This window comes from Nelumbo lutea, chromosome 8, assembly GCF_056320005.1.
Source record: "Nelumbo lutea isolate HS-2025 chromosome 8, American lotus-T2T, whole genome shotgun sequence".
Classification (NCBI taxonomy): domain Eukaryota; kingdom Viridiplantae; phylum Streptophyta; class Magnoliopsida; order Proteales; family Nelumbonaceae; genus Nelumbo; species Nelumbo lutea.
In genome coordinates, this window is record NC_142691.1 from 12,834,062 (window position 1) to 12,861,116 (window position 27,055).

Consider the following 27,055-nt stretch of genomic DNA (forward strand, 5'->3'; position numbering starts at 1 on the left):
TGGCAAAGCCTATTAGAACAGCCTTTACGGTCTTGATCCATACTTATGTACTTTATTTTATGGAGAGAGATTTCTAATGCAAAGTTGCAAATGGTGGTTCGGTTTGGTTCGATTTATCCATCTTTCTAACTTTAAACCGGCCGATGGTGAAGAAAAATCGGTCAAATCGATTTGGATCGAGTCGGGTTAATCGGTTTAATTGGTTTGAATTTATTTGTAAACAGCCCTATCGAAGAGAATGAACATTTCGCCGTGACTTTCATTTTCAATGGGGGTAAATATGGAATAACACATAAATGATGGTGACTTCGTGTAATCGAGTGTTGTTTCTTTGTGTTGTGCGATTTTCCCTCTTCTTCCTGTCTTATTGAACTGAACGAACGGCTCCACAACCACAACCTCCAGTCATCGATTCAGGACTTTTAAAGACTGAAGTTTTGAGTCTTTTGACCGGCGACCAAGGCGAGTTTTTTCTCTCTTACCTCCTCCTCCTTTCATTTTGGCTCATAGGGTTTTGAGTTTCCCTATCCCACGATTACTTCTTCTTCTTCATTCTAGTTTTTATTTTTATTTTTTTTGTTTTTCTTTCTCAGGTGAGAACTCGAAACAGAGTACCACCGTCACAAAACGTGAAGACGAACTGATGAAGAAAGAAGTGAGCACCTTGATTCAAGCCATTTTCAGGTGAGCAATTATAATAATGCCACTTGGCAACTCACTTACCATTGTGGGTGCACTCTGAAGTCTGAACCGCCCTGTTTATTGAACACTTAATTATGTGCATGGTCAATCTCCTAGGGATGTTAAATGAAGGCATGGTAGATGCAGGACTTTACCTTATTAGTTGGAAGCAAGGATGAATAGCTTGCAAGTTGCAAGTATATGGGATTCTTGAGATTCATGGTTGGGACTTGGGTGTTTTGAAGGGATTGCTGATTTGGGGCTTGAGGAATGTTTCGTTTCAGCAACTGATTTTCTATTTGAATCATATCCTCTTTTTAAGAAGAAAAAAAATCCTCTATTTTATGAAAGTATGGAAATTGAACCATACAAAAGGAAGAGGTATTTCCCACGGTTCCTTTTCTTCTTCTTCATTCTAATTTTTTATTTTTTTTATTTTTATTTTCAGGCGGTAACTCAAAAGAGACTGAGTTCGACTGGCCAACAAGGCAACGACCAATCACAATTAAGTGGATTCACGACCAAGGTAAGTCCTCGTCTAGTCCTTCTTCTTATTCATAAATCTTAATCTGCTTCTTCAGTACTTATACAGCTTAATTGGTTACTTATCTTGCTGTCCATTGTTCTTTTATCTCTCTTAAAAATTTAAAACTCAGTGGCTATGGTTATTCTTAATCCTTTTTTTGACTGTCACATGAAGAATAGAATGAACGGATTCGGATTTTTTAACCATGTCCACTGAGCAAATTGAGATACTTATGGAAAGGCATGAATTTTGATAATGGAGCCAAAAACAAGAAAAATACCTATCATCCACCTTAGGGAAACTCATGTAAACCTCAAATGAATATAATTGTGAGATGAAAGTAGAAAAGTACTTCAATGCCAATCAGTATGCAAATGGAATTGGTAGATATAAATAGTATGGAATATATAAATAACATTCAGCTAATATATATTAATATAAATATCAAATAATATCTGATAAAAAATGTAAATATCAAATAATTAATAAGTCTAAATATTAATATTAATACACTTTAACAAGAAAAAGTGGAAAAAACACCTTTGTTATACAAATGGATGTTATTTGGATGGTCATTCGAATAATAGAATTTAGAAAACAGGGTTATAAATTTTCTTCTTCATGTGACATACTTTCTCATTCGTATATAATCGATTAATATACTTTCTCAAACCAGAGGGAAGCAAAAAACGGAATTATCAATAATGTGGTATATGCCACCCTAATATTTAAAGTTGGCATAAATAGTATTAAATTACCACATTAATAATCTGAATCTGGAGATTGAATTCATACTAGTCTCCTATAAAAGAAGTTGTGCTTCTTTTTTATGTTAATTAGTGTTTCTTATCAATAACAAGACTGAAGGAGTTCATTATTATAGGGAGTGTATTTGGGTTCATCTAGATTCATAGAGGTGGATCTAGACTGGAAACTTAAAACTAGAGGTTACCAAAAACATGGAACTATCAACGATAAAGTATGGTGATAAAAAAATCCTCCTTCCCCTTGGGTGTTGCCCCTAGAAGAAGTCATCCCTCTCTACTCCTTTCCTAGCCATCTTATCTGTGTGGAAATGGCTTATTGAGTGATCCATTGGTATAAGATACTCTCTTTGGAAGCCAAAGATCTAACCTCTGAGAAAATGATGTTGACTTGACATGGGCACTTGCAATGCTTCCAACCTATTATTTAATGCTACTGATAAGTGTATTATTTTACACTTTTCATTGATAACATTGATTTTGGTTCATTGATAATGCAGGGGTTTTCTATGATTGGGCAACAGAGTGCATTGATATATCTCATAAATGACATTGCATTGTAATGATTTCTATCTCAATAACAGTCATGTTTCTGTTGTTAGGAGCTATCAATTTGGTCAAGTATCCACTAAAAAAGTGATTATTATCTTGTACAACCACTGCTCTTTCGGTCTTTTGATTTATATAATGTTTAGATGTCGCATGGTTTTTTTTCTTGATTCTTTTGAAACACACCCCATTACCACCTCATGAATGAAACCTCATTTGATAATTTTGTTCAGGTAATTTTTATGCTATCAATCTGTTAATATATATCATTTTACTTGAAATATTTTATGATATACATCTCTAATCTACGATTTTTCCCCATTGATTTGTAGATTATAGATGAGAGACCAATTTTTTTATGGATGAAGGATGTGGGTGAGTAAGAAAGAAGAATCTTCTTCTTCTTCTTCTTCTTCTTTTTTTTTTTTATATGAACCTTGTTTTAATTTAGTATTATGATGAAGGGTCCCTAATTGCAACATTCTCTTGAATATATTTGACTACCAGGGAAGACACATAAAGTGCATGAGCAAGCCTTTACTAAGATTTCTTTGCTTATTTTCCCAACATAATAAAGGTTCATGCATCACAATTTGTCAACTTTTGTCCACCGACACTTCTAAAAGTATTGTCAAGTCTAGAGATGAATTCATTGAGCTTACTTGCAATGGAATGTTGAAGGAGGTATTTGAAAAATTCAGAACGGAGATCTGGTTAGAACCATCCCTATTTTCTCACCTTCTTCAAGGATGTATTCTTTCACAGTCACTTCCTCTAGGCAAGCAGCTCCATTCTTTAATTATCACATCTGGTTGTTCTTCAGACAAATTTATTTCCAACCATCTCCTCAACATGTATTCCAAATTTGGAGAATTGCATACTGCGGTTGCACTGTTCAATGTAATGCCCAGGAAGAACATCATGACATCAAACATTTTGATTGGTGGGTTTATACAAAGTGGTGATTTGGAGACTGCTTGGAAGCTGTTTGAAGAAATGCCTGAGAGAAACCTTGCGACATGGAATGCAATGGTTACTGGACTTACACAGTTTGAATTCAACAAAGAGGCATTGGGTTTGTTATCTCAAATGCATGAAATTGGATTTCGACTTGATGAGTTTACTCTGGGTAGTATTCTTAGAGGCTGCGCTGGTCTGAAAGCACTTATTCCTGGAAACCAGATCCATTGCTACATAATGAAGTCTGGGTTTGATGGCAATTTGGTTGTTGGGAGTTCTCTGGCTCATATGTACATGAAATGTGGGTTTGTGGAAGAAGGGGAAAGAGTAATAAAGGGAATGCCTGTTCATAATGTTGTTGCCTGCAATACCCTCATAGCTGGCAGGGCACAAAATGGGTGCTCCGAGGAAGCTGTGGATCAGTATAATCTTATGAAGATTGCAGGATTCAGGCCAGACAAAATTACCTTTGTCAGTGTTATCAGTTCATGTTCAGAATTGGCAACCCTTGGACAAGGGCAGCAGATTCATGCTGAAGCTATTAAGTCTGGAACTGCTTTGGCAGTATCCGTGGTCAGTTCATTGATTAGCATGTACTCAAGGTGTGGGTGTTTGGAAGACTCTATAAGGGCCTTCTTGGAATGTGAAGATGCAGATGTTGTCTTATGGAGCTCAATGATTACTGCTTATGGGTTTCATGGCCAGGGCCAAGAAGCTATCAAGTTGTTTGAGTCGATGGAGAGTGAAGGTGTGGAGCCAAATGATGTTACCTTCTTGAGCTTGCTCTATGCTTGTAGTCATAGTGGATTAAAGGAAAGGGGAGCAAAATTCTTTGAATTGATGGTTGATAAATACAAAGTAAGCCCTAGTTTGGAGCACTATACTTGTATGGTTGATCTCCTTGGGAGATCTGGCTGTTTGGAGGAAGCAGAAGCTTTAATCCAGTCAATGCCCATAAAGCCAGATGCAATTATCTGGAAGACTTTGCTATCTGCATGTAAAATCCATAAGAATGCAAAGATGGCCAGAAAGGTTGCTGAAGAAGTTCTTAGACTTGATCCTCAGGACTCTGCACCTTATGTCTTGCTTTCAAACATCCATGCTTCCGCTAAGAGATGGGGTGATGTTTCAGATGTGAGGAAGGCCATGAGAGAGATGAAGGTGAAGAAGGAGCCTGGGATAAGTTGGTTGGAGGTGAAGAACCAGGTTCATCAGTTCTGTATGGGTGATCAATCCCATCCAAAATGGATGGAGATTGATGGGTTCCTGAAAGAACTAATACTGGAGATTAAGGAACGAGGTTATGTGCCGGACACAAGCTCTGTTTTGCATGACATGGACGCTGAGGAAAAAGAGTACAGCTTGGCCCACCACAGTGAGAAAGTGGCTATTGCTTTTGCACTCCTGAACACTCCTGTTGGTTCCCCAATCAGGATCATGAAGAATTTGCGTGTGTGTAATGATTGCCATGTGGCAATCAAATTCATATCAGAGGCTACTTTAAGAGAAATTATTGTTCGTGATGCTAGTCGGTTTCACCATTTCAAGGCCGGGAAATGTTCTTGTGGTGATTACTGGTAGATACAGGATGCTGCTCTTACAAGTGCAGGGAATTAAGTTTATTTATTTATTTATGGTAAGATTAGTTTTATTTAATATTTAAAGTTAAGGTTATTGGATTTATTTATTCTGAAGGAGATTCTTGTTGGCATTCCTTTAAATTCATGCATATGATGGGAAAACCTCTACATTTCAAAGATGGAAATTTGTTATCTATGATCAGGATCTTCATCATTGCCATCTACTTCAAAGGATTCTATGTTGTTTTGCCTGTTTGTTAATTGTTACTATGCCCTTATGGACAAGGTTTATTCAAGCACACTATTTTAGAAGTTGAACATTCTACCATTTACAATCTGCACCACAGTGCAATTTTTACATTATTTTGCAGGTTGAAAAGCATTAATGTGATCTCTGGAATTCAAAGTTCTTTGATTTAACATTATTAAGTGATAATAAAATCTTACACTGTTTTTTATCTGTAATTCTGTAATCAGAGGAGTTTCTTTATTAGTATCTGGGGAAATGGATGGGATCTGAATGGTTATCGGTTTGTCCCCATTCATAGTCTTACATGGTATATCAGTGCACCATCAAGGTGATTTTGAAGAACCTTTTTGCTTTGTATGCTAATTTCCTTTTTCCAAGCTTTCTTTATAATGAACTAGCAGGGAAAAAATTTATCCATCATGGTTTCATTTCCTCTACTGGCATTTCATTATTGCTGCTTGTTTCTACTTGATATATTTGGATCAGAATTTGCAGCTTGGCAGATCTGGCAATCAGTCTTCAATGCTGTCAATGTTCTAGAAAACTTGGATTGAAGCTTTTGGAACCTTGGCTAAAAGCAGCATAAGGTACTGTTGTATGGGGCATCTGCTTTTCTTGTTTTCTGCCAGTTAATTTTTTGCTACTTCATAGCTGCTTTGCAGTCATTAAATTGGGATTATATGAATTATGAAGTTCATGGTGAAACCATGTTTAGGGATTTTATCCATCACACAAAAAAAGTTAAGGGATTTTTATATGGATTTTGATTACTTTATATTACCATTAGAATGAACAACCTTTGCACCTCTAGTTTATGAATGCAATTGGATGATGAAAGACATCTGTTCTTACATGTTATTGTGTTGGGGGCATTAGCCATCTACCATAGGCATTGTAACATAGCTTTTGGTTTTCTGGTTGAGTCAATGGTTATGAAAGGTTTTGAAGTGTGAGTTCTATGAGTTAGCCTAGGACTACTAAGCATCAAGAACAGATGGAGAAGTTTCACTGGAGAAGATGGAAGAAGATCGAAGCAAATTGTTTTTGATAGAGGAAACAAGAACTAAGGGTATTCTAAGTCTGAAAATCAGGGAAAAGAAGTTAGCCATAGTGATGTTAATGGGTAAAGAAATTATTGATTATCTAGCATTAATGAAAGTTACTGTTTCCAATTAAAAAAATAAATTATTGATTGCTTCAGGGGTTTTGTAGTAGGAGCTTTCTCGTGTCGTAGGAAGACTGTTAGGAAGAGTATGAGAGTTGGGGAAGACAGAAGATATCTCGCTGAAAGGAAGCAGAATGCTAATGGGTTTTTCATTGCTCTTTTTGAATATTTTGGTGATGGTAGGAAGCAATTGGTTTGCTTCCCTAAAGGGAGGGAAAGGTCAAGGCTGGATGGAGATTTCTGAGCTGTTGCAGGAATCAGTGGAATTTTCAAGAAGAGATGGCACTGTTATTTGGGCTTTCAGTGGACCAATAGGGATAGCCTCTTCAACAAAGGCTGAAATTATGGCAGCACTAACTGGAATCAGGACTGCAAGAGATCTGGGTTTTCAGAACATCACCATAAAAGGAGATTCAGCAAATACAATCAGGTGGCTAGCTGACTTTGGCAGCGGGCCATGGGCTTTAGCTCATTTTTTGACTGAAGCAAGGGATATCCTTCTCAACCTAAATGCACAGCTGGGTTGGATCCCTAGGGAGCTAAACACTGATGCAGATGGTCTAGCAAAAGCTGGTGCTCACAGGGATTTCTTGTTTAGTGATAGTTCTCTTCCTACCTAACTCTTGAGTTGTAATTTCTGTGTACATCTTCTTATGTACCCTCTATTTCATCAATAAAGTTACCATCTTTTTCAAAAAAAAAAAGATTTCTGAGCTGTTGCAAGATTTCCTTGGACGACTGGAGGACGATTTTTTGAAAAGGAAAACAGAGTTGAAAGAAAGTGGGCCCTAATTTAGGGTTCCCTACCACAAGGACTTCTGATGGCAGTGAGAAGTAAATAACCTTGGGAGGATGGGCGTCAATGCGGGGAAGGAAGATTGGGAGAAGAAGTTGGTGGTTGAAGCCAAGGAGACTGTAGGGTATTAGAGAAGAGTGGCTGGTGCACTGATTTGGAGATTGAATCTTAAGGGCACACTTGTTTTAACCCCTTTTTCCAATGTAAAGAATTTTGAATCTGAAGATGGGGTAACAGTGCACATCATTGGACTTCTCTTTCACCTTTGGAATTTAGAAGTTGCACAGTTAATATCTTCAATCAGTGATTGTGTTTTAGCTAGAACTTTCTTGCATGATCTTCACTTTCTTGCCATTAGGATGGGTGGAGTGAAGCCAGGAAATATTCCCATGAAGATTGAAGTAGTTTTAGGAGGTTTGGTTGGTTTCCTCCTTGAAGCTTTGCTGTGGAAGGAGGGATGCAGAGAGGGAGATGAGAAGGTAGAAGATGAAGTGTTGCATGGCAAGGTTTGGTTGGGGAATTCAAACAGGTAGCAGTTTGTGCTAAACATGAAGAAATAAAGAGGGGTAGAGCAAAAGGTGCAAGGCAGAGTTCGAAGAATAGCGATCTAATTGTGGAAGGGGATGAGGCAAGTGGTAAACTGGTGGCTCAGGCTTTGATAGGTGCTGATTTTGAGCAGAGAGACAAATTTTTAAACGGCATGTGGTAGAAGTTGAAAGGAGACGAGGATGAGGTTAGTTTGGGTTGAGGTTTTGGTTTTGACTGGGCAGGTCGGGCTGGTAACTGTGTGCCCTAAGTTGTCACTTGGGAGGAACTAAGGATGGGTGCCTGTAATGTTAGTCATCTCTCTCTCTCTCTCTCTCTCTCTCTAAGGATAGAAAAAGCTGCTCTGAAACAGAGGTGAGGTAAGCTCTCAGGGGACTATTTGATCTTCTCCATTTTAACTTGTCTTGCACATTATAATTTCAGATCTCTACAAAAGTGCTGGCTCTGGCTCTATTGCGGATGGTTTAGCTAAGTTAGGAGCACACATGGATGTAACGTATAGTGACAACTTGATTCTAGTGTAGTCCCCAGGGTTTTCCCCTTCTATGTTGTACATCTTCTCATGTACTCTTTATTTTATCTAATAAAAAAATAAAATCAAGTTTTTAACCCACTTTATGAAATGAGTTTTTGCTTTTTTAGTGTAGTCAACTACCATTAACCTTTTTGAGAGTGGAAGTAACCACTTTTGAGATGTTCTTTCTTGAGAAGATAAGATACCTCTTGTCTATATACATATTAGATGTCCTGATGACTGTCCAGTAACATCAGAAGAAAAAAGCAAAGTCAATGAGGTCATTATTTGGCAGCAAAATGCTTTGGTGACTATTATTTCAAAAGTTGTTTAGGATTGGGTTTTGTGTATTGGTTCTTTGTTTTGCAACTCTGGCCATGGATTTATTCTTTATTTCTTACTTGAAAATAAAAGTTTTCTCAATCATATAGAGAAACTCTTATTGATTTGAAATCGTATTATAAGTTATGACATGCATTTTTATATTTAAAACTTAAAAGAGCACTTATTAGCATGTGATGCTTATTAGTTGCTCCACAAGTTATAGATTATGTAAACCATATTTGTAGGAAATAAGGGATTATGTGATTGAATTGTAGAATTGAATGAGAAAATTTATGGTTAAGATGAAAAACAGACATCTCTTGAGAAAGTGAAGATCAAAACCGAAAAGAGTCATAAGAAAAGTAAGAAAAAAGGTCTCAAAAAAGAACTAAAGAGGATTTAATAGGGATTAATGGATCGCACTGCAGACAGAAGTAGGACAAACAAGGGGAATTCTGGTAGAGTGACCAAATGAAGATATTAAGTTGGAGTGGGCAGATCAAAAGAAGCTTAGTGAAAGAAACTTTGAAAAGAGAAAACCCAAATATAATTATCCTTCAGGAATCTAAAAAGGAAATCATTGATAGGAGACTTATGAAAGCAATTTGGGGAATAAGGGGTAGAAAATGGACTGCTGTTCCAGCAGTGGGTTCTAGTGGGGGCGTCATCCTAGCTTGGAAGGAAGATGAAATCTCAGGTTTGGAAATAGACAAAGGTGAGTTCTCAGTCTCGGTCTTGTTCACAAACTTAAAAGATGATTTCAGCTGGATTCTTACCGGAGTATATGGCCCCAACTCTCCCTCCGGTAGAGAGAGATTTTGGGAAGAACTGGATTCCTTGCATGCAGAGGAGGATATCCCGTGGTGCTTAGCCGGAGACTTCAATGTCACAAGATTCAATTTGGAATATTCTAATGGTAGAGCCCCAACAAGAAGTATGAGGAACTTCTCAAAATTCATCTCCAGGCGTAACTTGTGTGACCTCACCTGGTCAAATATGCAAGAAAATGTCTTAAGCTGTAGACTTGATAGATTTCTGCTTTCTCAGGAGTGGCTGGAAAGGTTCCCCAATCTTTGCCAAGAACTTCGCCCTAGATGTACTTCAGACCACTGGCCTATTTTGCTAAACACAGAAAGAATCATTAGAAGAAAGACACCTTTTAGACTGGAAAAATTCTGGTTATCTCACAAAGATTTCAATAAAAAGGTTGCAGAATGGTGGGAAGATTGCAAAGTAGAGGGTTGGGCTGGCTTTATGCTCCTACGGAGATTAAAAGCTTTAAGGAGAAACCTGAAAGCTTGGGTGAGAGAGATATTCAAAACTGTTGAAGAAGAGAAGAAAAGAGTTCTTACAGAGATCGAGGAGCTGGGTAGCAGGGAACAAAATGGGACCCTTGATGCTCTAAATGGAAGTAGAAGAGCAGATTTGAAAAAGGAATGGGAACAACTAATCAGAAGAGAAGAAATTTACTGGAGACAAAGATCAAGAGTGAAATGGCTGAAAGAAGGAGACAATTAACTCCAGATTTTTCACACTTATGCCTCGGGAAGGAGCAAGAAAAACTTCATCTCCAAGCTGAAAGTGAACCAGAGGGAAGAGGAAAATCCCGAGAAAATTAAGGAAGCCTTCCTCTCCTTTTTCAACAATCTCTACTCCAAGGATAGCAGTAATCAATTCACATTTAGTAGATGGGAAGGCACAACTTTATCAACTGAAAAAAGGGATTGGTTGGAAAGAAGTTAAAAATTCTGTCTTCAGCATGGATGGAGATAGGGCTCCAGGTCCGGATGGCTTTCCCATCTCTTTCTTCCAGCAGTGTTGGGAAATAGTAAAGTTAGATATTTTGGATTTTTTCAAGGAATTCCACTCTTTGGCCATTGTTAACAAAGGCCTTAACTCAACCTTTCTCTGTCTCATCCCAAAGAAAGGGGGAGTCTTGGAAGCAAAAGGCTTTAGGCCAATAAGCTTGATAGGGAGCATTTATAAAATTCTGGCTAAAGTCTCGGCCAATAGACTTAAAGAAGTCCTTGAAGATCTTATTTCCCCAAATCAATTTGCCTTTGTGAAAGGGAGACAGTTGTGGACAGCATTCTAATTGCAAACGAGTGTGTGGAAGACAGAAAATCCACTGGGAATCTAGGGGTCCTAGTGAAATTAGATCTAGAAAATGTGTATGATAAAGTGGATTGGGATTGTATCCTTGATTGCCTAAAGATGAGAGGTTTTGGTAACAGATGGATCAAATGGATTAGGGGTTGCATAGGTTCTTCATGGTTTTTGGTGTTGATAAATGGCGAAGCGAAAGGCTACTTTAAGGCTAGTAGGGGTCTCGGACAAGGTTGCCCGCTCTCTCCCTTTCTGTTCACTTTAGTAATGGATATCTTCAGCTACCTTTTCAATAAGGCAACACTCTTCAACTTGGTGAAAGGTTTCGAAGTGGGAAGGAACAAGGTTCATATCTCATATTTACAGTTTGCTGATGACATAATCTTGTTCTTGGATGCCTCCTTGAACAACATCACAAACACTAAAAGGATAATTGAATGCTTTGAAATGGTCACAGGTTTGAGGGTCAACCTCTGCAAAAGTTCTATGGTTGCTCTGAATTCAGTGGAAGTGGAACTCTTGGAGTGCTTCAAATCTTTATTGGGGTGTAAAGACTTCCTGTCTCATACCTTGGAAGAATGTGAGAAGAAACTTTCAGCTTGGAAGAAATGCTCTCTCTCAAAGGGGGGAAGACTTACTCTCTTCAAGGCCTCCTTAGCAAATTGGCCGGTCTAATTCCTTTCAAATTTCCAGACTCCAAACAAAATCAGGAATCAGATTGAGAAGCTTCGAAGGAACTTTCTTTGGGAAGGAGGTGGGGAAAAGAGGAGTCATTTTGGAAACAAGTTTGTAAGCCTAAAGAGGAAGGAGGCCTGGGAATTGGACACTTCAAAGAGAAAAATTCTTCTCTTTTAGGTACATGGCTGTGGAGGTTCCCTAAAGAACCCAATGCTCTTTGGACTGCTGTCATATCAAGTAAATACGGATCAAATGCAAACGGGTGGAATAGCAATCTTCATTTGAACAGGATAAAATCCACAAATCCATGGAAAGGTATCATCTCCACCCATTCTTCTTTCTTTCCTTCCATAGGATATAAAGTAGGAAATGGCTCAAAAATAAAATTCTGGAAAGACCTTTGGTAGGGAGATTTTACCCTTGCTGCCTCCTTCCCTAGACTCTTTACCCTTACCCTTGACCAAGAAGCCACCATTTCTGCCTGCCTTCCTGACCGAACTGTTGAGAACACCCTAAACCTTCGACTCAGAAGACCCCTAAGGGATTCAGAAATTTCTGAATTAATATCTTTAATTCAGACCCTTAAAGAAGCTTGCATCTCCCCCTCCAAGTCTGACACCCGAATCTGGACCCTGCACCCCACTGGCGAATTCTCTTCTAAGTCTATGTTCAAGGCTTTGATTATTGATAATCATCATCCCCCCTTTCCTTTTGAAAAGATCTGGTGCAGCCACATCCCCTCAAGAGTTCGCTTCTTTGTCTGGGAAGCTTGGCTCCAGAAAGTTACACTTGTGATCTCTTGCAAAAAAAGTTTTTGGGAAGACTGTCTATTTCCCCTCATGTTTGTATTTTATGCCTCAGTGAAGGAGAATCAGCAGATCACATCTTCCTTCATTGCAATTTCACCCAAAAGATTTGGTTCCATTTTCTGAAAATGGCAAGCTACAGTTGGACTATACCAAAGGATGTTAAGGACCTTCTACATCAGTGGCAAGGAACAGTGTTACATGCAGTGCTGTGGGGTGTTTGGGACGAAAGAAACCAAAGGCTTTTTGACAACAAACCAAGGTCCCTGGAGGAGTTGATTTCAGACATTTCTTACCTATGCAACCTATGGACGGTGAATTCAGATCTGTTCAAAGGAGTCTCAGTCAATGACCTCAATAGAGATGTTTTCCCCTTTCTATTTCTCCCTCACCTCCATCAACCACCCTTGAGATTTCCTGAACCCATCAGTGAAGGGGTGATGATCTTAAACTTAGATGGCAGTGCTCTAGGTAATCCCAGATTAGCTGGTATTGGAGGAACATTAAGGAATGAAAGGGGAAACATCTCTTGGACTTTCAGCGGCCCAATTGGCGTGGCAGATTCCAAAAAGGCTGAAGTTATGGCTGTGCTCACAGGAATCAAAATAATAAAAAATTTGGGAATTCAAAATGTAACCATTGCAGGTGATTCAGCCAATACTATAAAATGGTTAAGAGACAAAGAGGGAGGGCCTTGGAGATTAAGTCACTGTCTGGAAGAGGCCAGGGACTATTCGGACTGCCTAAATGTAAAGTTAGTTTGGATTCCAAGGGAATACAATCATACAGCAGATGGCTTAGCTAAATGTGGGGTGTTCTTAGAGCAACTTTATAGCGACAAGCTTCCTCCTTCGTAATTTACAGGGGTTCTTCCCCTGCTTTGTACATTTTCCCATGTACCTCTTTTTTATTAATGAATCTTGGTTAACTTTTCTCAAAAAAAAAAAAAAATAAATTCACATTTTACTTGATAAAATATACATGTATGCATTCTGTTTCTGAAGAACCTTATGGTTCTTCTGCATGTATTTTATGTATGATGGCTTGAAGCATTCCTGTATAGAGGACAATCACATAGTCAACGTCTTTTCCTTCTCAAAAGCCTATGGGGTGATGGGATGGTGAGTTGGATATGTAAGAATATCTTTTGCTTTTAACAATGAGAAATGGGCCTTTTGTTATCACAAATTTAGGAGAACAAGTTGAGCCATCTTTTTAACAGAAAAGAAAGTCTACAACTGTCCAGTTGGGTGAATGTTGGTCAGCCCTAGAGATACAAGCCATTTATCCCCAGAATGGGGGCCATATGCAAGGATCAAAATATTGACACAGGCCGATACGCCCATCCCCAGAATGGGGGCCATATGCAAGGATCAAAATATTGATACAGACCGATACACCCCAACCGGCGTATCGGCCTGTATCTTCGCTTGCTTTTTTTTTTTTTAGTTTTTTTAATCTGGTTCAGAGGGGTCAGTTTAAGGCCCGTCTACCCCCTGAACCAGGTCATACCCTGAAACACCCCCTGTAGAGGTGTACCAATGGTCTCATGATATGATATGTATCGGCTGATATGACCCGATACATATTGAAAATTTGATTCTTGGCCATATGTATTGCCATGCCCCTTATAGATCTTCTTTCTAAATGACTTCCTGTCTATTTCTCAATAAATATCCTAACTGATATTGTGCCAAAGAAGTGCCTGGCAATATTTTGAAAAAGTGTGGGTAGCTTACTCTGGAGGTGTTCATCCATGCAAAAAGTGTCAACAAAATGCCCAGAGGCATACATATGAGGCATATCCCTCTTGTATATAGGTACATAGCAAAGCATGCACTTTGTATAAGGTGTGACCTATATGAGAGGCATGCATCTCATACATGTCACCCTTTTAACATAATTTTATGGATTCATGTTATGCTTAATTATCAGCTTTATTTTTGAATGATGGTTATATTGTTGGAGATTGCAACTATATTTTTCAGTTTTCTTTACATCCATATTTTCTATTGATTTTATTTCTTTTTTGAAATTCATAAAACATATACGCTTGGGAGGCTAATGCCCCTTCTGTTCCACCAGTTTATGCCTCATGGCTCAGGACATTGGTATCTGTCCTGACAAAAGATGGGTGCCAAGTTACACATGTGAACCAGCATTTTGTCTGTAGAGCTGGAGAAGGAAATGAGTAAAGTAATAGTAAAAATTGAAAAAAATGAAAGATGGAACAATTTTGGTAAGTTGTGAGCCCTAATGCAAAACTTGTGACACTGAATGAAGAAAAAATGCACCTCCAGTATCGCATCCTCTATACCTGCAAAAATGTCTCTATACCTTCTTTATAATATAATCAATAATAACAGATTTGGTGGCTATGGTGTTTACTGATAAGTGATAATGTGCATTATTGCAGATAGCATATCTATCCGAAGGGGGGGGGGCGTCTTGGAGCTCAACTCCTCTAAGTCCAGGACCTTCTATAATCTCTCAGCGTCTAGCTCATTACTCATTGGAAGTTGGGGTTGAATGGGTCAGAGATGGGGTGAAGGACCTTGCGAAGAACCATGGTTTTTAAAAACGAACTGGTGATCGAACCGGTCAGGGGTCCGGTTACCAGTTGGAACGGTCCGGCTGTTCTGACAATTAAAAAATTGGAAAACAGTCAAGACCGTTCGAACGGTTCAAATGGTTTGAACAGTTAACCAGCCGGTTCAGTGGTTTTGGAGGAAAACGGAACTGGTCAGGTGACTGGTTCCTGGTTTTTCCGGTCCGGTTTTGAAAACAGTGCGAAGAACAGACCTTTCCTCTTGAATGCACTCTCACCCCTTGGAAAGGACTCTGAAAGGCGGGGAAGGTGCAATCTACCTCTGGGAAAAGCTTCCTCAGAAATATCTGGATGATTTTGATGTGGTACACTGGCTGGCACATAGGTATGACATTGTTGTAATCCTTGGAACTCCATGTGGTGGACCAGGTTATATTCGGATTTCCTTTGGGGGGGTTGCCGGAGGTTGATTGTGAAGTTGCTGCAGGAAGGCTCTGCAGGGGGTTAGAAGAGCTGATGAGAGATGGGATGGTGCAGTGACTGTGAACTACCACCATTTAAAATCAAATATCCAGATTATTGGCTAGTCATACACACCTGTGGAATATTTTATTCTTGAAGAGTTGAATAATGACCTTCTGTGCCCTTTTGGAGCAGTCTGAACCCAGGAGAATGACTCCTGACTGATAAAATGTTAATTCAGAAAGTCAATTCTGTTTAGTTGGGACAAGGCTTAGATGATTATGATGATGATCTTCCAAAGTTTCAAGAACAACTCGTAAACAGATATGACTGACTCCATTTCCAGTTTTGGTTTCTGAGGAATTGGCTTATCAAATGTGGTAGTGACATGTTAAAATGGTTATAATGCCACAATTAGGAAGCAGATTTGGCCAATTGATTCCTTTCACCACACTTTCCAATTTATTGTATCAAAGGTGCTCTTTGAAATTGCACTTGGTATTTATTATATCAAATGGCGATTCATGATTGTTTTCCATCCCATGGAAGTGCGTATAAGTAGGGGTGGCAATTGGGCGGGGTGGGTTGGGTTTGGTTTGGATTGAGTTTCAACCCAATCCATCTAATCCGCCAACCCATTAATGACCCAGTTCTATAAAATTAAATGGGTTGGGTTCAACCAACCCGCCCAAGCCCATTAATCTTATATTTATGGACTTAAAATCAAGGTCTCTCTCTCTCTCTCTTAACAAATAAGTTAGTTGTAGCTTGATGGTTATTGTAGTTATTATTTACATAAGTGGTGAAGGTTCAAATGAATCAAATCACATTACATGCATGTTATTTTTACACAAGCGGCGAAGCCATTTGATTATGTTCGGATTTCGGGTTTGGTTGAACCACTTAGGACTGGATAGCCCAAAACGGACAGAGCAAGCAGCATCGAGCCATCCTGCCTGAGGTCTATTTCGAATTCGAGTCAACTTGGATCAACTTGTACCAAGTCGGATCAATGTATGAATATTGGTTGGACTGGACGACCCAAATTGGATAGAGCAAGCGGCACCGAACCATCCCACCCGAGGTCTATTTCGGATTCGGGTCGACCCGGATTGACTTGTATCGGGTCGGGTCGGATTGTATGAAATATTGTTGGACTGGACGACCCAAATTGGACAGAGCAAGTGGCATCGAACCATCCCGCCCGGGGTCTATTTCGGATTTGGGTTGACTCGGATCAGTATATGCTGGATTAGGTCAAACCGCGTTGAACTGATACGGACTTGGGTCAAATTGATTTAGATTTATGTTGGGTGAAATGTATTGATTCAAGACAAAACTAAATTTAATCAATTATTAATAAAAAATTAATGTATTAATTATAAATTATTTAATTCAAATGAAGAAAAAAAAATGCTAAGGAATTAATACTTATGTCTATAATGGTTAACGCAATGATTATCCACAACCCAATCCAATTGGGTGATGGGTTGATCACACAACCCACCAAGTAAATGGACGGGATGGATTCAGTGGGTTGGGTTAAAAATTGCCACCCCTACGTATAAGTATGGGTTGATCACACATACACTTGCTTGCGCCTTTATGCTAAGGTGTAAACCAACCGGTAAAAAATTCATGGAGGGGAGTTGATCGGTGAAAGTTATCTCCGTATCATATCCATCAGCTCTCACGTTGGAGAATTTGATTAATCAAAACCCCTTTTGATGAATTTTCATTGGTTAGTGTATGTCTTAATATAAGGTGTATGAGCATGGTAGAACCGGACTAGCTAGACAATAGGCTGCACTTTGTAAAATTCAAATGGAGGCAACTAGACTCACAGAAGTGTCTAGTATCAACGCTTTTTTTTCCTTCGCTCTCTCAATTTTCCACTAAGCAACAATCAATAGTACAACACTCTTTTTTCCTTCAGTGTTTGCTATCAGCTCCCTCCTCCATTGGTTGTCATCAATTACTCTGACAATTGGTAGGATGACTATATCATTTCTTCCACTGTGGCAACCTTTGGACCACCACCTGAATCAATTGTAAATAATGGATGGGGATCAGTTAGGATTAAAAAAAAGGTAAAGAGAAACACATGGGAATTTGCTGGATTTAGGCTTGTAGTCACAACCTCTCTTTATTTTTGTCCATTCTTTATGAGCATGACGTGTACAAGAATTCCTTACATGTTTGGAGGGAAGATTTAAAATATATGAATTTCTCTCTCTCTAGGAAAATTGTCTTTATTTATTTATTTTTTGAATTTTCCCTTGGCATAGCCTCTTGAAGCATGTGAAAATACCTTATCCCAAGAGTCCAGCTTATAACTTGCTATTGTTATAGGTGGAGACCCATTGGAGGAGAATGCATTTTACAATATCCATTTATCTTCTATATTTACAACAACATTTGGACTTTTCTTGAAGTTTTTCCTATCTCCTGCTTGTTCTATGCAAATCTTCAGTCTAGGGATCCATGTTTATGGCATTTGACCATTCATGAGAGGTACCTTCTAGGGGTGAGCACTATTCGGTTAAAACCAAAAGTTTTGATTTCGATTTGTTTGGTTGGTATTTTCGGTTTTTGGTTAAATTGGTTCGATTAATTTGGTTTTTGGTTTCGGTTTTTAGAATTAGAAATTTGGTTAACTGAATGAACTAAATTTTCTATTATTATATGTAATATGTAGTATATAATATATAATATAATAAAATTTGTTCATAATATATATTTTAACATATAATATATCATATGTTGTAATATATATAATAAAGTATATATTATTAAAGTTTGGTTTTAACCGAAAATTTCGATTTCAGTTATTTTGGTTTTCTTATAATTCGGTTTCGGTTCGACTTTAATTTTTTTTAGTTTGGGTTTTTAAAATTTCAGTTTATTCAATTTGGTTTTTAACCAAACAAATCGAATGCTCACCCCTAGTACATTCTTGCGCATCATTTCTCAAGATGTACATTATTGACCATATTACCCCTTAATGTATCATGATGTACAATTTTATTCTTCTCCTTTGCCTTAAAAACTATAAAAAGGGTATCTTTTTTTGGTCTAAAAAAGGGGTATCCTCATTTCGTATATCTTAGGTAATAAGACCTTTTCCTTGGGAGTTATAAGATTTCCTCCTTCCCCCTAAAGAGAGGAAGAGAAAAACAGTTTAGAGCATCTGGTATTGGAAGTGGGTTAAGAATCTTCCCCTTTTGATGTGTAAGAGAGAAAGTGAGGAAGAGAAAAATGTTTAGGGTATATGTCCTCATAAGCAGGTAATTTTGCTTTTAAAAAAGATTGTAAGAAAGAGTGTCATCCCCTAGCTCCACCAAAATTGTAAGAAAGAGAAGTATTACCCCTTAGTTCTAACAAATGGTGGAATAAACCCTGAACCTTGGAATTCCCTTTGTTTAAAAGTTTTTTGTTAAGTTCTACGCTAACCATTCATCAAAATTCACGGTGTGTGAGGCACTTTGGAATTCCCCTGGTTCACACAAGCAATTTCTTGGACCAATATGGTGGGGTAATTGCACTTTGGAGTTTTGGGTATTTAACATGTTCTTGACCCATTAAGTTTGGTTGGAGAGAGAAATAAATCCAAGGTGTGTGAGGCAACTACTACGTTCTGATAACCTTCTAAAGAGAACTAGCACTATGTTCTTATAAAGGTGATCAATGGTCTGTTGCATCTATCCTCAGATGAATAAATGATTTATGAAGTACATACCTTGCCAGAATTTTCCTTGTTGCCCACAATAGTTTGACAAGCCAGTCTCCAAGATTCCGGTTTCTGTAAGGTTAATGACATAATTTATATTAATCAGAGATTGGATGCAAGGAATCCAATGAGGAATTGACAACAAATGTTTCACTGTTTATACAAATGTATGGAGACTTGTAGACAAATGCATATATAAGAAGTATACTTAACATGCCTTTTTGAGGTACCGGAGCTCGGTGTTTGTTCTTTCATTCAGTAGATCCTTCCCATCAACAATCTGCACAAAGCAAATGCATACATTATCCAGGTATTGTCTTAGTAAGCTTTAAATGACTCCAATAGTTGATCTTGATAAATTCAACACAAAACCAGTAAATTTTGCTTAACGAATGGGTTGGCCTCTGAGTTAGAGTTTAGATAGACAAGTTCTGCAGTGATGAAAGCAGAAGGCAGAAGCATCTGTGGTTTGGCTTAATAGGAATTAGAAAATGAAATAACCACTTGAGAAGAGAAGATACATCCTAAAATCATACCTCCACGATGCAGGTTCCACAGCTTCCACCTCCTCCACAATTCATCACCTTTCCCTGTTAGGAAGAAAAAGAGTGCATTAGTGAACCACTACATTTTCAGAATTTCTATGGAGATCTTATTATCTCCCCACCCCCTCAAAAAAAAAAAAAAAAAAAAAAAAAACAGAAAGTAAAACCTTGTCGAAAAAACCAGAAAGTCTCTGCCTCTCTCTCTCTCTGGACTTACATACGCGGCGTAGAGCTCTATCTTGTTATCCAACATGATGTTCCTGAGAAGCTTCTCTCCACTAATAGCCGTCGCTCTGTCCACCGGATACGGCCCATCAGCTCCTGGTTTTGGCTGTGCACCGCCGAAGAAATTCAAGAAAGGAGAAACCTCAAAAACCGAGAAGCATGAAATAGGAACTCGGACGACACAACAGATGAGAAGAAATAAAAAAGAAAAAGAAATGACTCTACAGAGATGGATACCCCTATGAACTCGAGCTCGATCTCGGGTTTCTCAGGCGCTGCTTGTGCTGATTCCGACGGAATTGCAGCGCAAGAAACTGAGACTGATTTCTTTACGGAAGTGAGGGTGATGGGCTTTCTGAAGTTCCGATGACTGCTGGGGATTTCGCGCCGTCTGAAGGAGGGAACAGAGACCAAATGCACCGAAGAAGCCATTTCCTAATTTCCTTCTCTTCTCTCGTTTTTAGTATTTCATTTTCTAGTGGAGCAATGGCACTCTCTAGAGATGGTCCCAACTCCTAATTCCGATTGCGTGGCTGATTATGGACCTTGATCTGGGCAGGTGGGACCCAAAACCTCCCACAATAAACAACGCCACGTGGAGTTTTCACCATCATATACGATCTTTCGAGATAATCTCCTCGTAGCTACAACTGAGATTCAATATAGATCGTGTTATGCGAATCTTCATCTGCGCATCTCAAATGAAACAGTTAAAAATTGCAAGTTTTATGGAGCACAGCATACTGAATCAAGACTTCCAAAGCAGAAGTAAAATAAGAAAGATTGAAGGGCAATTTTGTAACTATAAAGGGCAAACTTGTGTATGTCGCTAGTCGGTCGTTTAGACGTCACCGTCGTTTCTGCTGCAGCAGCAGCAGGAGAGAGAGCGAGCGGGAGGTAGAAGCTCTCTCCTTGATTCTTCACGTAGACGATTTTCTTGGCAGCCATTTCAAATAACCAATCCCTCCTAAAAAGTACGAATGTACGAGTTAGAACTTAAAGAAAGGAAAACTGCGGCGAGCTCTTCGTTTCTCAAGCCCTATTTTTTAGAAATAAGCTCTGGATTCTTGGAATCGCGTACTTGATTAGAACTTTAGAGTTGGATGATGGTGGGAACTCTTGCGGGCTTGCAGGATCATCTGAAATTGGCGAAGGAATACGCCCTTGAAGGCCTCTATGATACAGCGATTATCTTCTTTGATGGCGCCATTGCTCATCTCAACAAGTAATTCCGTCCATTTCCAATTCCTCTATCTTTCTCCTCTTTGGTCCTATCCTTTTTCCCTCCTCTATGTTTTCTACATCGCTTAATAGTGTTAGCTTTTGTATTTCAGTTATTTCCTTCTCTTTATTCTTTAATTGGAAGTTTATTGTTTTAGCTACTGTTGGTTTCTTATTGCTTTAAGTGCTTTTTATATCAGAATTGAATGCCATGCTTATAATTCTCGAAATAAATGCTGAAAAAATCTTTCTTCTGAGTAGATTTTTCCTCTGATATTAACTATGGAATCTTAAGTACGTTATATATTGCTTAATTTAATGTGCTTAGCTTTCCTCGAGTTTTCCTACGTTCTTATCCGCTGATAGGGAATTAATTAAATCTTCTGGGAGGTTAATTACTTAGTGTATCTATTTTGGGGCCTGTTGTTGCCTTCCTATCAAAAAAAAGAAAGAAAGGAATGCTTTGCGGATTTCTACTAGCTAACCGAGTATGTCTGAATATTTAATAGCTTCTTCCTTTTGTGGCTGTTAAACTGGTTCATCAACCTTCTTTTTTTGCAGGCACCTAAGCACTCTTGATGACCCTTTACTCCGTGCCAAATGGATGAACGTAAAGAAAAATCTTTCCGAGGAAATAGATATTGTAAAACGGTTGGATGCAGAGAGAAGGGCCTTCAAGGAGGTTCCTGGGACCATACGCTCTTCGCCACCTCCAATACATGCTAAATCGTCATTCGTGTTCCAACCACTAGATGAGTACCCCACTTCCTCAGGTGCCCCATTGGATGATCCTGATGTTTGGAGACCACGAAGCCGAGACTCAGGAAGCAGAAGGCCTACAAGGTCTGGCCAAGTGGGTTCGAGGAAGTCAGCACAAGATGCCACTTGGGCTCGTGGTTCAACAAGGGCAGGAATGACTAGTCGTGGAGCAAAGGCTAATGCTTCAAGTAAATCCGGAGTCCGAGCATTGACTGCTTCTGGACTTTCTGGGAAAAAAAGCAGTTCTTCAGGCAAATCCAACTCTAGCAAGGCAGATTCAGTGGTAAGTTCTACTCTTAATTGTTTTTGGTAAATAAGTTATACTCTTAGTTGACTTATAACATTGAGAACCAACTTTCTGCAATTTATGAGCACAATGGAAACTAAATATCCTTTTTGTTTTGAAGCAAAGATAACTTTTATTGAAGAAGAAAAGAACAGAAGTACATGAGAGGATGTACTGAAGCCAAGTGGCTTGGCAGGATTACAAAGGCAAACAACTGTCACTAAACAAGAAATCTCTAGAGACCCCTGATTTTGCTAGGATATCAGCAACAGAATTTTGCTCCCTAGGAATCCAGATGAACTTCACATTCATAGAGCCTAAGATATCCCTAGCTTCAGCTAAGAAGTGGGCTAGTCTCCAGGGCGGGCCCTCCCTTCTCCTGTAACCAAGCTATAGTATTTGCAGAATCCCCTTTAATGGTTAAGGAGGATAAACCTAGCCATTTGGCAAGGAGGATAAATATCCTTATGGATTAACCACCATATTATACATTAACATGTTTTACAAAATTCATTTAACTCTGCATTCTATTCATCTTTAAGGCCAACCATCATTGTCTCTCTGGCCTTCATGCTTCATGTGAGATAAATCCTCATGAGCAGCTGCAGAATTCAAAGGTATTAACAATAATAAATATTAGAGGTGTTTGGTTAGTTTTATTGCTCCAAAAACTGCTCAGCACTTGTTTATGTTTTTTGTACCTGTAGCTTGCGTTGATTTTTCAGTATTTTCCTTCATGTTGCATATGGTTTTCCCCTTCATGTCATTTGAGTCATATCTACTGATTTGTCTTTGCAATTGCTGTTAGAATGGTGATGCAGAAGATGGAAAGCCAAGAAGAGGACAGTATGAGGGACCTGATCCTGACTTAGCTGCAATGCTTGAAAGAGATGTCTTGGAGAATACTCCTGGAGTAAGATGGGATGATGTTGCGGGGTTGAGTGAAGCCAAAAGACTTTTGGAGGAAGCTGTTGTCCTTCCTATATGGATGCCTGAATACTTCCAGGTATTATAGATCCTTCAAATCTGAGCAATGTGTTAATGGGCCTCTCTATCTTGCTTGGCAGGACCCAATTCTTCATACTTTTTACCAATGTACTCATGGAACTCTTATGCATTATTCAGGATAGATCTGGTGGGTTTTCATCCTAATTACCTTTTTTTTTTAAACTCTACACTTTCAGGGCATTAGGAGACCATGGAAGGGTGTTCTTATGTTTGGCCCACCTGGCACAGGGAAGACACTTTTGGCAAAGGCAGTTGCTACCGAGTGTGGAACAACATTTTTCAATGTCTCTTCTGCCACCTTAGCCTCCAAATGGCGTGGTGAGAGTGAGCGTATGGTTCGGTGTTTGTTTGATCTTGCAAGGGCTTATGCACCAAGTACAATTTTCATTGATGAGATTGATTCTCTTTGCAATGCTAGAGGGTAAAGTGTTCATTATTTTATTTTTTATAATTTTATCTAGTGGTAGGGGCTTGAGATCTCTTTCTGTTTGCCCCTCTAACATTTTTTTTCCTTTAGAACAAACTTCAGTGGTTTGATTTGTTATGTATATTGGTGTATACATTTACATGGTTCTCTAGTTGTCTTAAAACACTCTTTTGGTATGTACGTAATTATGCTTCTTTGTCATCATTGTCATTGTTGTCTTTTTGTGGATTTGACCAAAACTGGCTAAAGTTTGCTATTCTTCTATGATTCAATTAGTAGTGTCTTTTCTGGTGGATGGGATCTCCAGTTTTGATGCTTAATTCATTGAACTTCTCTGACATCTTGATTCTTTCAGGGCTTCAGGAGAGCATGAATCATCTAGAAGGGTGAAGTCTGAACTTCTAGTACAGGTGGATGGTGTTAACAACAGCTCCACTGGTGAAGATGGTAGTCGCAAAATAGTGATGGTCCTGGCAGCTACCAATTTTCCTTGGGATATAGATGAGGCACTTAGGTGGGATATTGTCCTTAGTGTTTAAAGATCTCCTTGAGCCCTTAAAATTTCCAATGAAATTGAATATTAACATGATTACCTAGCCTTGCAAAACAGCAACTGATTATCATCTAGATTTGTTTATAGGCATCCTGCTGTTGCTGGTATAATTTTTGGCATTAATGGAATGCAGGAGAAGGCTGGAAAAGAGAATATATATTCCTCTTCCAAATTTCGAGAGTCGTAAGGAGCTCATACGGATCAACCTAAGAACTGTTGAGGTAATATATTTTTCTAACAGTATTTTCTCTGTAATCGTCTGCCTAGTAAGACAACTTCGTTCTTAAGATCAGACTTACTCTGTACCATATATTTATGGAAACATGTTTGGCATGTTGCCTAGTTGCATATTAGTATTGTTCAACATATGATTTGCTCTTTCGGTCCAGAACTTATTGGGAGTCATGTTTGGGAATCAGAGGACTCTCCTTACCATTTTTTTACTCACTGAGCTCATGTCTTCAAACATGCTTAGTTATCACAAAAAAAAAGGATCTGGAAATACCAGTAATTATTTAAAAAAAAAAAAAAAGTAGAACCAGAAGGATTACTCATCAAAAAATTATACCCATGAAATCTGATGTTGTGGTGAAGGTGAGATTATCCAGTCCTTGAATGTCTGGAGGGACTTGTTCCTTGGGTTGTTAACAATGATTTTCCAAATTATAACATGTTTTTGAGAAAAACGCTTAGATTTGGCTAATGATTAGGGAAAAAACATGTTTTGTGATGGTGGAACCCAAAGGCAACTTCAGAAGCCAGAGGTACTTCTTCTGCCCCACCCACCACTGTTTAAGTACATATGCCTTCGTCTGTTGCACTTTTACAATTGGCATATTTAGGCCAGTCCTTATGACCATCAATTTTATAACTAAATTTGTGTTTTTTATTCTTAGATCCTAGTTTTTGTTAAGTTCTTTTTTTTCTTTTTCTTTTAAGCAAGCATCCAAATTTCTAGTACAAGAAAGAAAATTTGAGACTTTTCTACAAGGAAATACTTATTTGATCATTAATAGATCTGTAAACCTTTATTAAAATCATGGAAGTGAGAGTAGAAGGTGCAGGAGGAAAGGTTATTTGACTTCATTAAGCATGCACAATAGAGCAAACTGGTTTGCACCACCCCATAGAAAATACTTTAAGCCATTTACCATGGTTTAAAATGTCGGTATTGGTGGAAATTTTGGTTGTCCAAATAAAGGTAATATGTCGGAAATATTATAAAAATTATAACTTGGTGGAAACATTGTAAAATATGCAAAAATATAAAATTGTATTTTTTGAAATGAGATAAAAGAAGCATAGGCAGACCTTTTTAAATTATTATCTTGTTCCAAATCATTAAACAAAGCCTAGAAACTAAGGCTATAGACAAAATAATACATTGTGAAGTTGTCCTGTAAACTTTGAGGTTCAAAATTACATGATATACCGAGTTCAAGCAAAACTTAGATTCATAGAAAATGCAAATGATTCTAATAGATCAACCAAATAATCTATTATACAGACAGGAACTAATATTTAACTTCATGTTTGAAATGAATATTGAGCTGGATCAAATAATCATGCACATTAGGTGGGCAATAACATTGCTATTCCACATATCTATAAAATTGTCCCCAATGTATGTTAATACCATCTCTTGTACTCCACATAGTGCTAGTATGTTCATTGGGGAATATGTTGATTCCAGTAAATTCTGTGTTGCTACCCATGGAAATGGAAATATGTTGTGAAAATATTAGGAAAGGTATAGATGTTTAAAACCATGCCATTTACTCACCACTTACCCAGGAAGGCAGTCCCTCATTTAATAGGGTAATATGTGCTTGTTGTAATATTAGATGCTTAGCTAAGTTAATCCACGGTGAATCCTTTAATGCACCACCGTTTGTAATTGGGGAGACTTTTGTTCAGAAAGTTTCTTTTGCAAGTCCTTGCTGCTTGACATATGTGTCTTATTGTTTGTCACTTTAATTTGTTGACTTTGTTTTGGAATGTGTCATTCTGTTGGTGAATTCGTGCTTACTCTCTCTCTCTCTCTCTCAGGTGGCTCCAGATGTAAACATTGATGAAGTGGCACGTCGAACAGAAGGATATAGTGGAGATGATCTCACAAATGTTTGCCGAGATGCTTCCCTAAATGGAATGAGGCGCAAGATTGCAGGCAAGACACGGGATGAGATCAAGAACATGTCCAAGGACGAGATCTCAAAGGACCCAGTTGCTATGTGTGACTTTGTAGAAGCTCTAACTAAAGTTCAGCCGAGTGTATCAGCAGCTGACATTGAAAAACATGAGAAATGGTTTGCCGAGTTCGGATCAGCATAAAAACCAAGATACGCCAGATTTGGCTGTTTGCTCCTCTGTTTTTCTTGATTCTTCCAGCTTCGTGTTGATACTCAGAATGAAAATGGGAATGTATAAATGTTGTGTATTTGCGAGTTACCGCCTTTTGTTTTTATGAAAAGAAACAGAGAGAAAAAAAAAAAAAAAAGGAATTTGTTTTTATGAAAAGAAACAGAGAAGAAAGAAAAGAATTATGTATTCTATGGGGTCATCCCAGGCTCAGAGAATAAGGTCATTTAGTAAAATAGCATAGCATGGTATTACTAAGCCTTTCATGGAAAATGGCATGGAACCTCATGGGTTGATTTGGCTGCAGGATGATTTATCATAGAAGCTACTAGACAATTGGGTATACTACTTACATGTGGTATACGGCTATTGATTTGGACGAGCTATGGACGGCGATAGGCACTAGGCACAGCATTATGAGCACTTGATAAATATTCTGATAATTGTATTATAAGTTGTTTTTAATCTTTTTTTCAAGAGTAGGCTTGGGGTAAGGGAGTGTCAAAAAATTTTTAAGTGCTCACTCAATGTGCCCACCATGTGTACCTGTTTACCCCAAAAAATCCATTACTCATGTTGGTCCCGAATTCAGATCTCCTATCCGTAGGGTTCTCGTGGGTAGGAGATCCAAACTCATTGGTCCCACCCATGTTGGCATAATAACAAGCAAGTGTATCGGTCTAATTGA

The 27,055-nt window shown here is 38.4% G+C and overlaps 3 protein-coding genes across 9 annotated transcripts; 2 read left to right on the forward strand and 1 right to left on the reverse strand.

Moving 5' to 3' along the window:
- Positions 1-318: 318 nt before the first annotated feature.
- LOC148842785 (pentatricopeptide repeat-containing protein At2g41080-like) lies at positions 319-15,796 on the forward strand. Of its 7 annotated transcripts, XR_016103164.1 has the most exons (9): positions 326-462; positions 594-684; positions 1,130-1,207; positions 2,472-2,530; positions 2,853-2,895; positions 3,028-5,116; positions 5,538-5,638; positions 5,806-5,897; positions 14,662-15,796. XR_016103164.1 is itself a non-coding variant. In XM_088957295.1 (6 exons), the coding sequence occupies exons 5-6, from the start codon at positions 2,890-2,892 to the stop codon at positions 5,059-5,061; spliced, it is 2,040 nt and encodes a 679-aa protein (XP_088813421.1). In that variant the 5' UTR covers positions 326-462; positions 594-684; positions 1,130-1,207; positions 2,472-2,530; positions 2,853-2,889; the 3' UTR covers positions 5,062-5,321. The 7 variants fall into 7 exon arrangements, 1 of the variants encoding a protein (XP_088813421.1); XR_016103161.1 differs by lacking the exon at positions 2,472-2,530 and having other exon boundaries at positions 319-462; positions 5,797-5,897; XR_016103160.1 differs by lacking the exon at positions 2,472-2,530 and having other exon boundaries at positions 319-462.
- A 1,248-nt stretch (positions 15,797-17,044) lies between these two features.
- LOC148842786 (2Fe-2S ferredoxin-like superfamily protein) lies at positions 17,045-20,405 on the reverse strand. Its single transcript, XM_088957298.1, has 6 exons — positions 19,993-20,405; positions 19,748-19,861; positions 19,522-19,575; positions 19,203-19,265; positions 18,995-19,057; positions 17,045-17,295 (listed from the first exon to the last, which is right to left on the reverse strand). Exons 1-6 carry the CDS (start codon positions 20,185-20,187, stop codon positions 17,260-17,262), a joined length of 525 nt encoding a protein of 174 aa, XP_088813424.1. The 5' UTR covers positions 20,188-20,405; the 3' UTR covers positions 17,045-17,259.
- Positions 20,406-20,445: 40 nt separating this feature from the next.
- On the forward strand, positions 20,446-26,633 carry LOC148842787 (katanin p60 ATPase-containing subunit A1-like). The gene is made up of 7 exons (XM_088957297.1): positions 20,446-20,980; positions 21,538-22,018; positions 22,830-23,027; positions 23,206-23,450; positions 23,812-23,970; positions 24,143-24,230; positions 26,059-26,633. Exons 1-7 carry the CDS (start codon positions 20,859-20,861, stop codon positions 26,338-26,340), a joined length of 1,575 nt encoding a protein of 524 aa, XP_088813423.1. The 5' UTR covers positions 20,446-20,858; the 3' UTR covers positions 26,341-26,633.
- Positions 26,634-27,055: the final 422 nt, after the last annotated feature.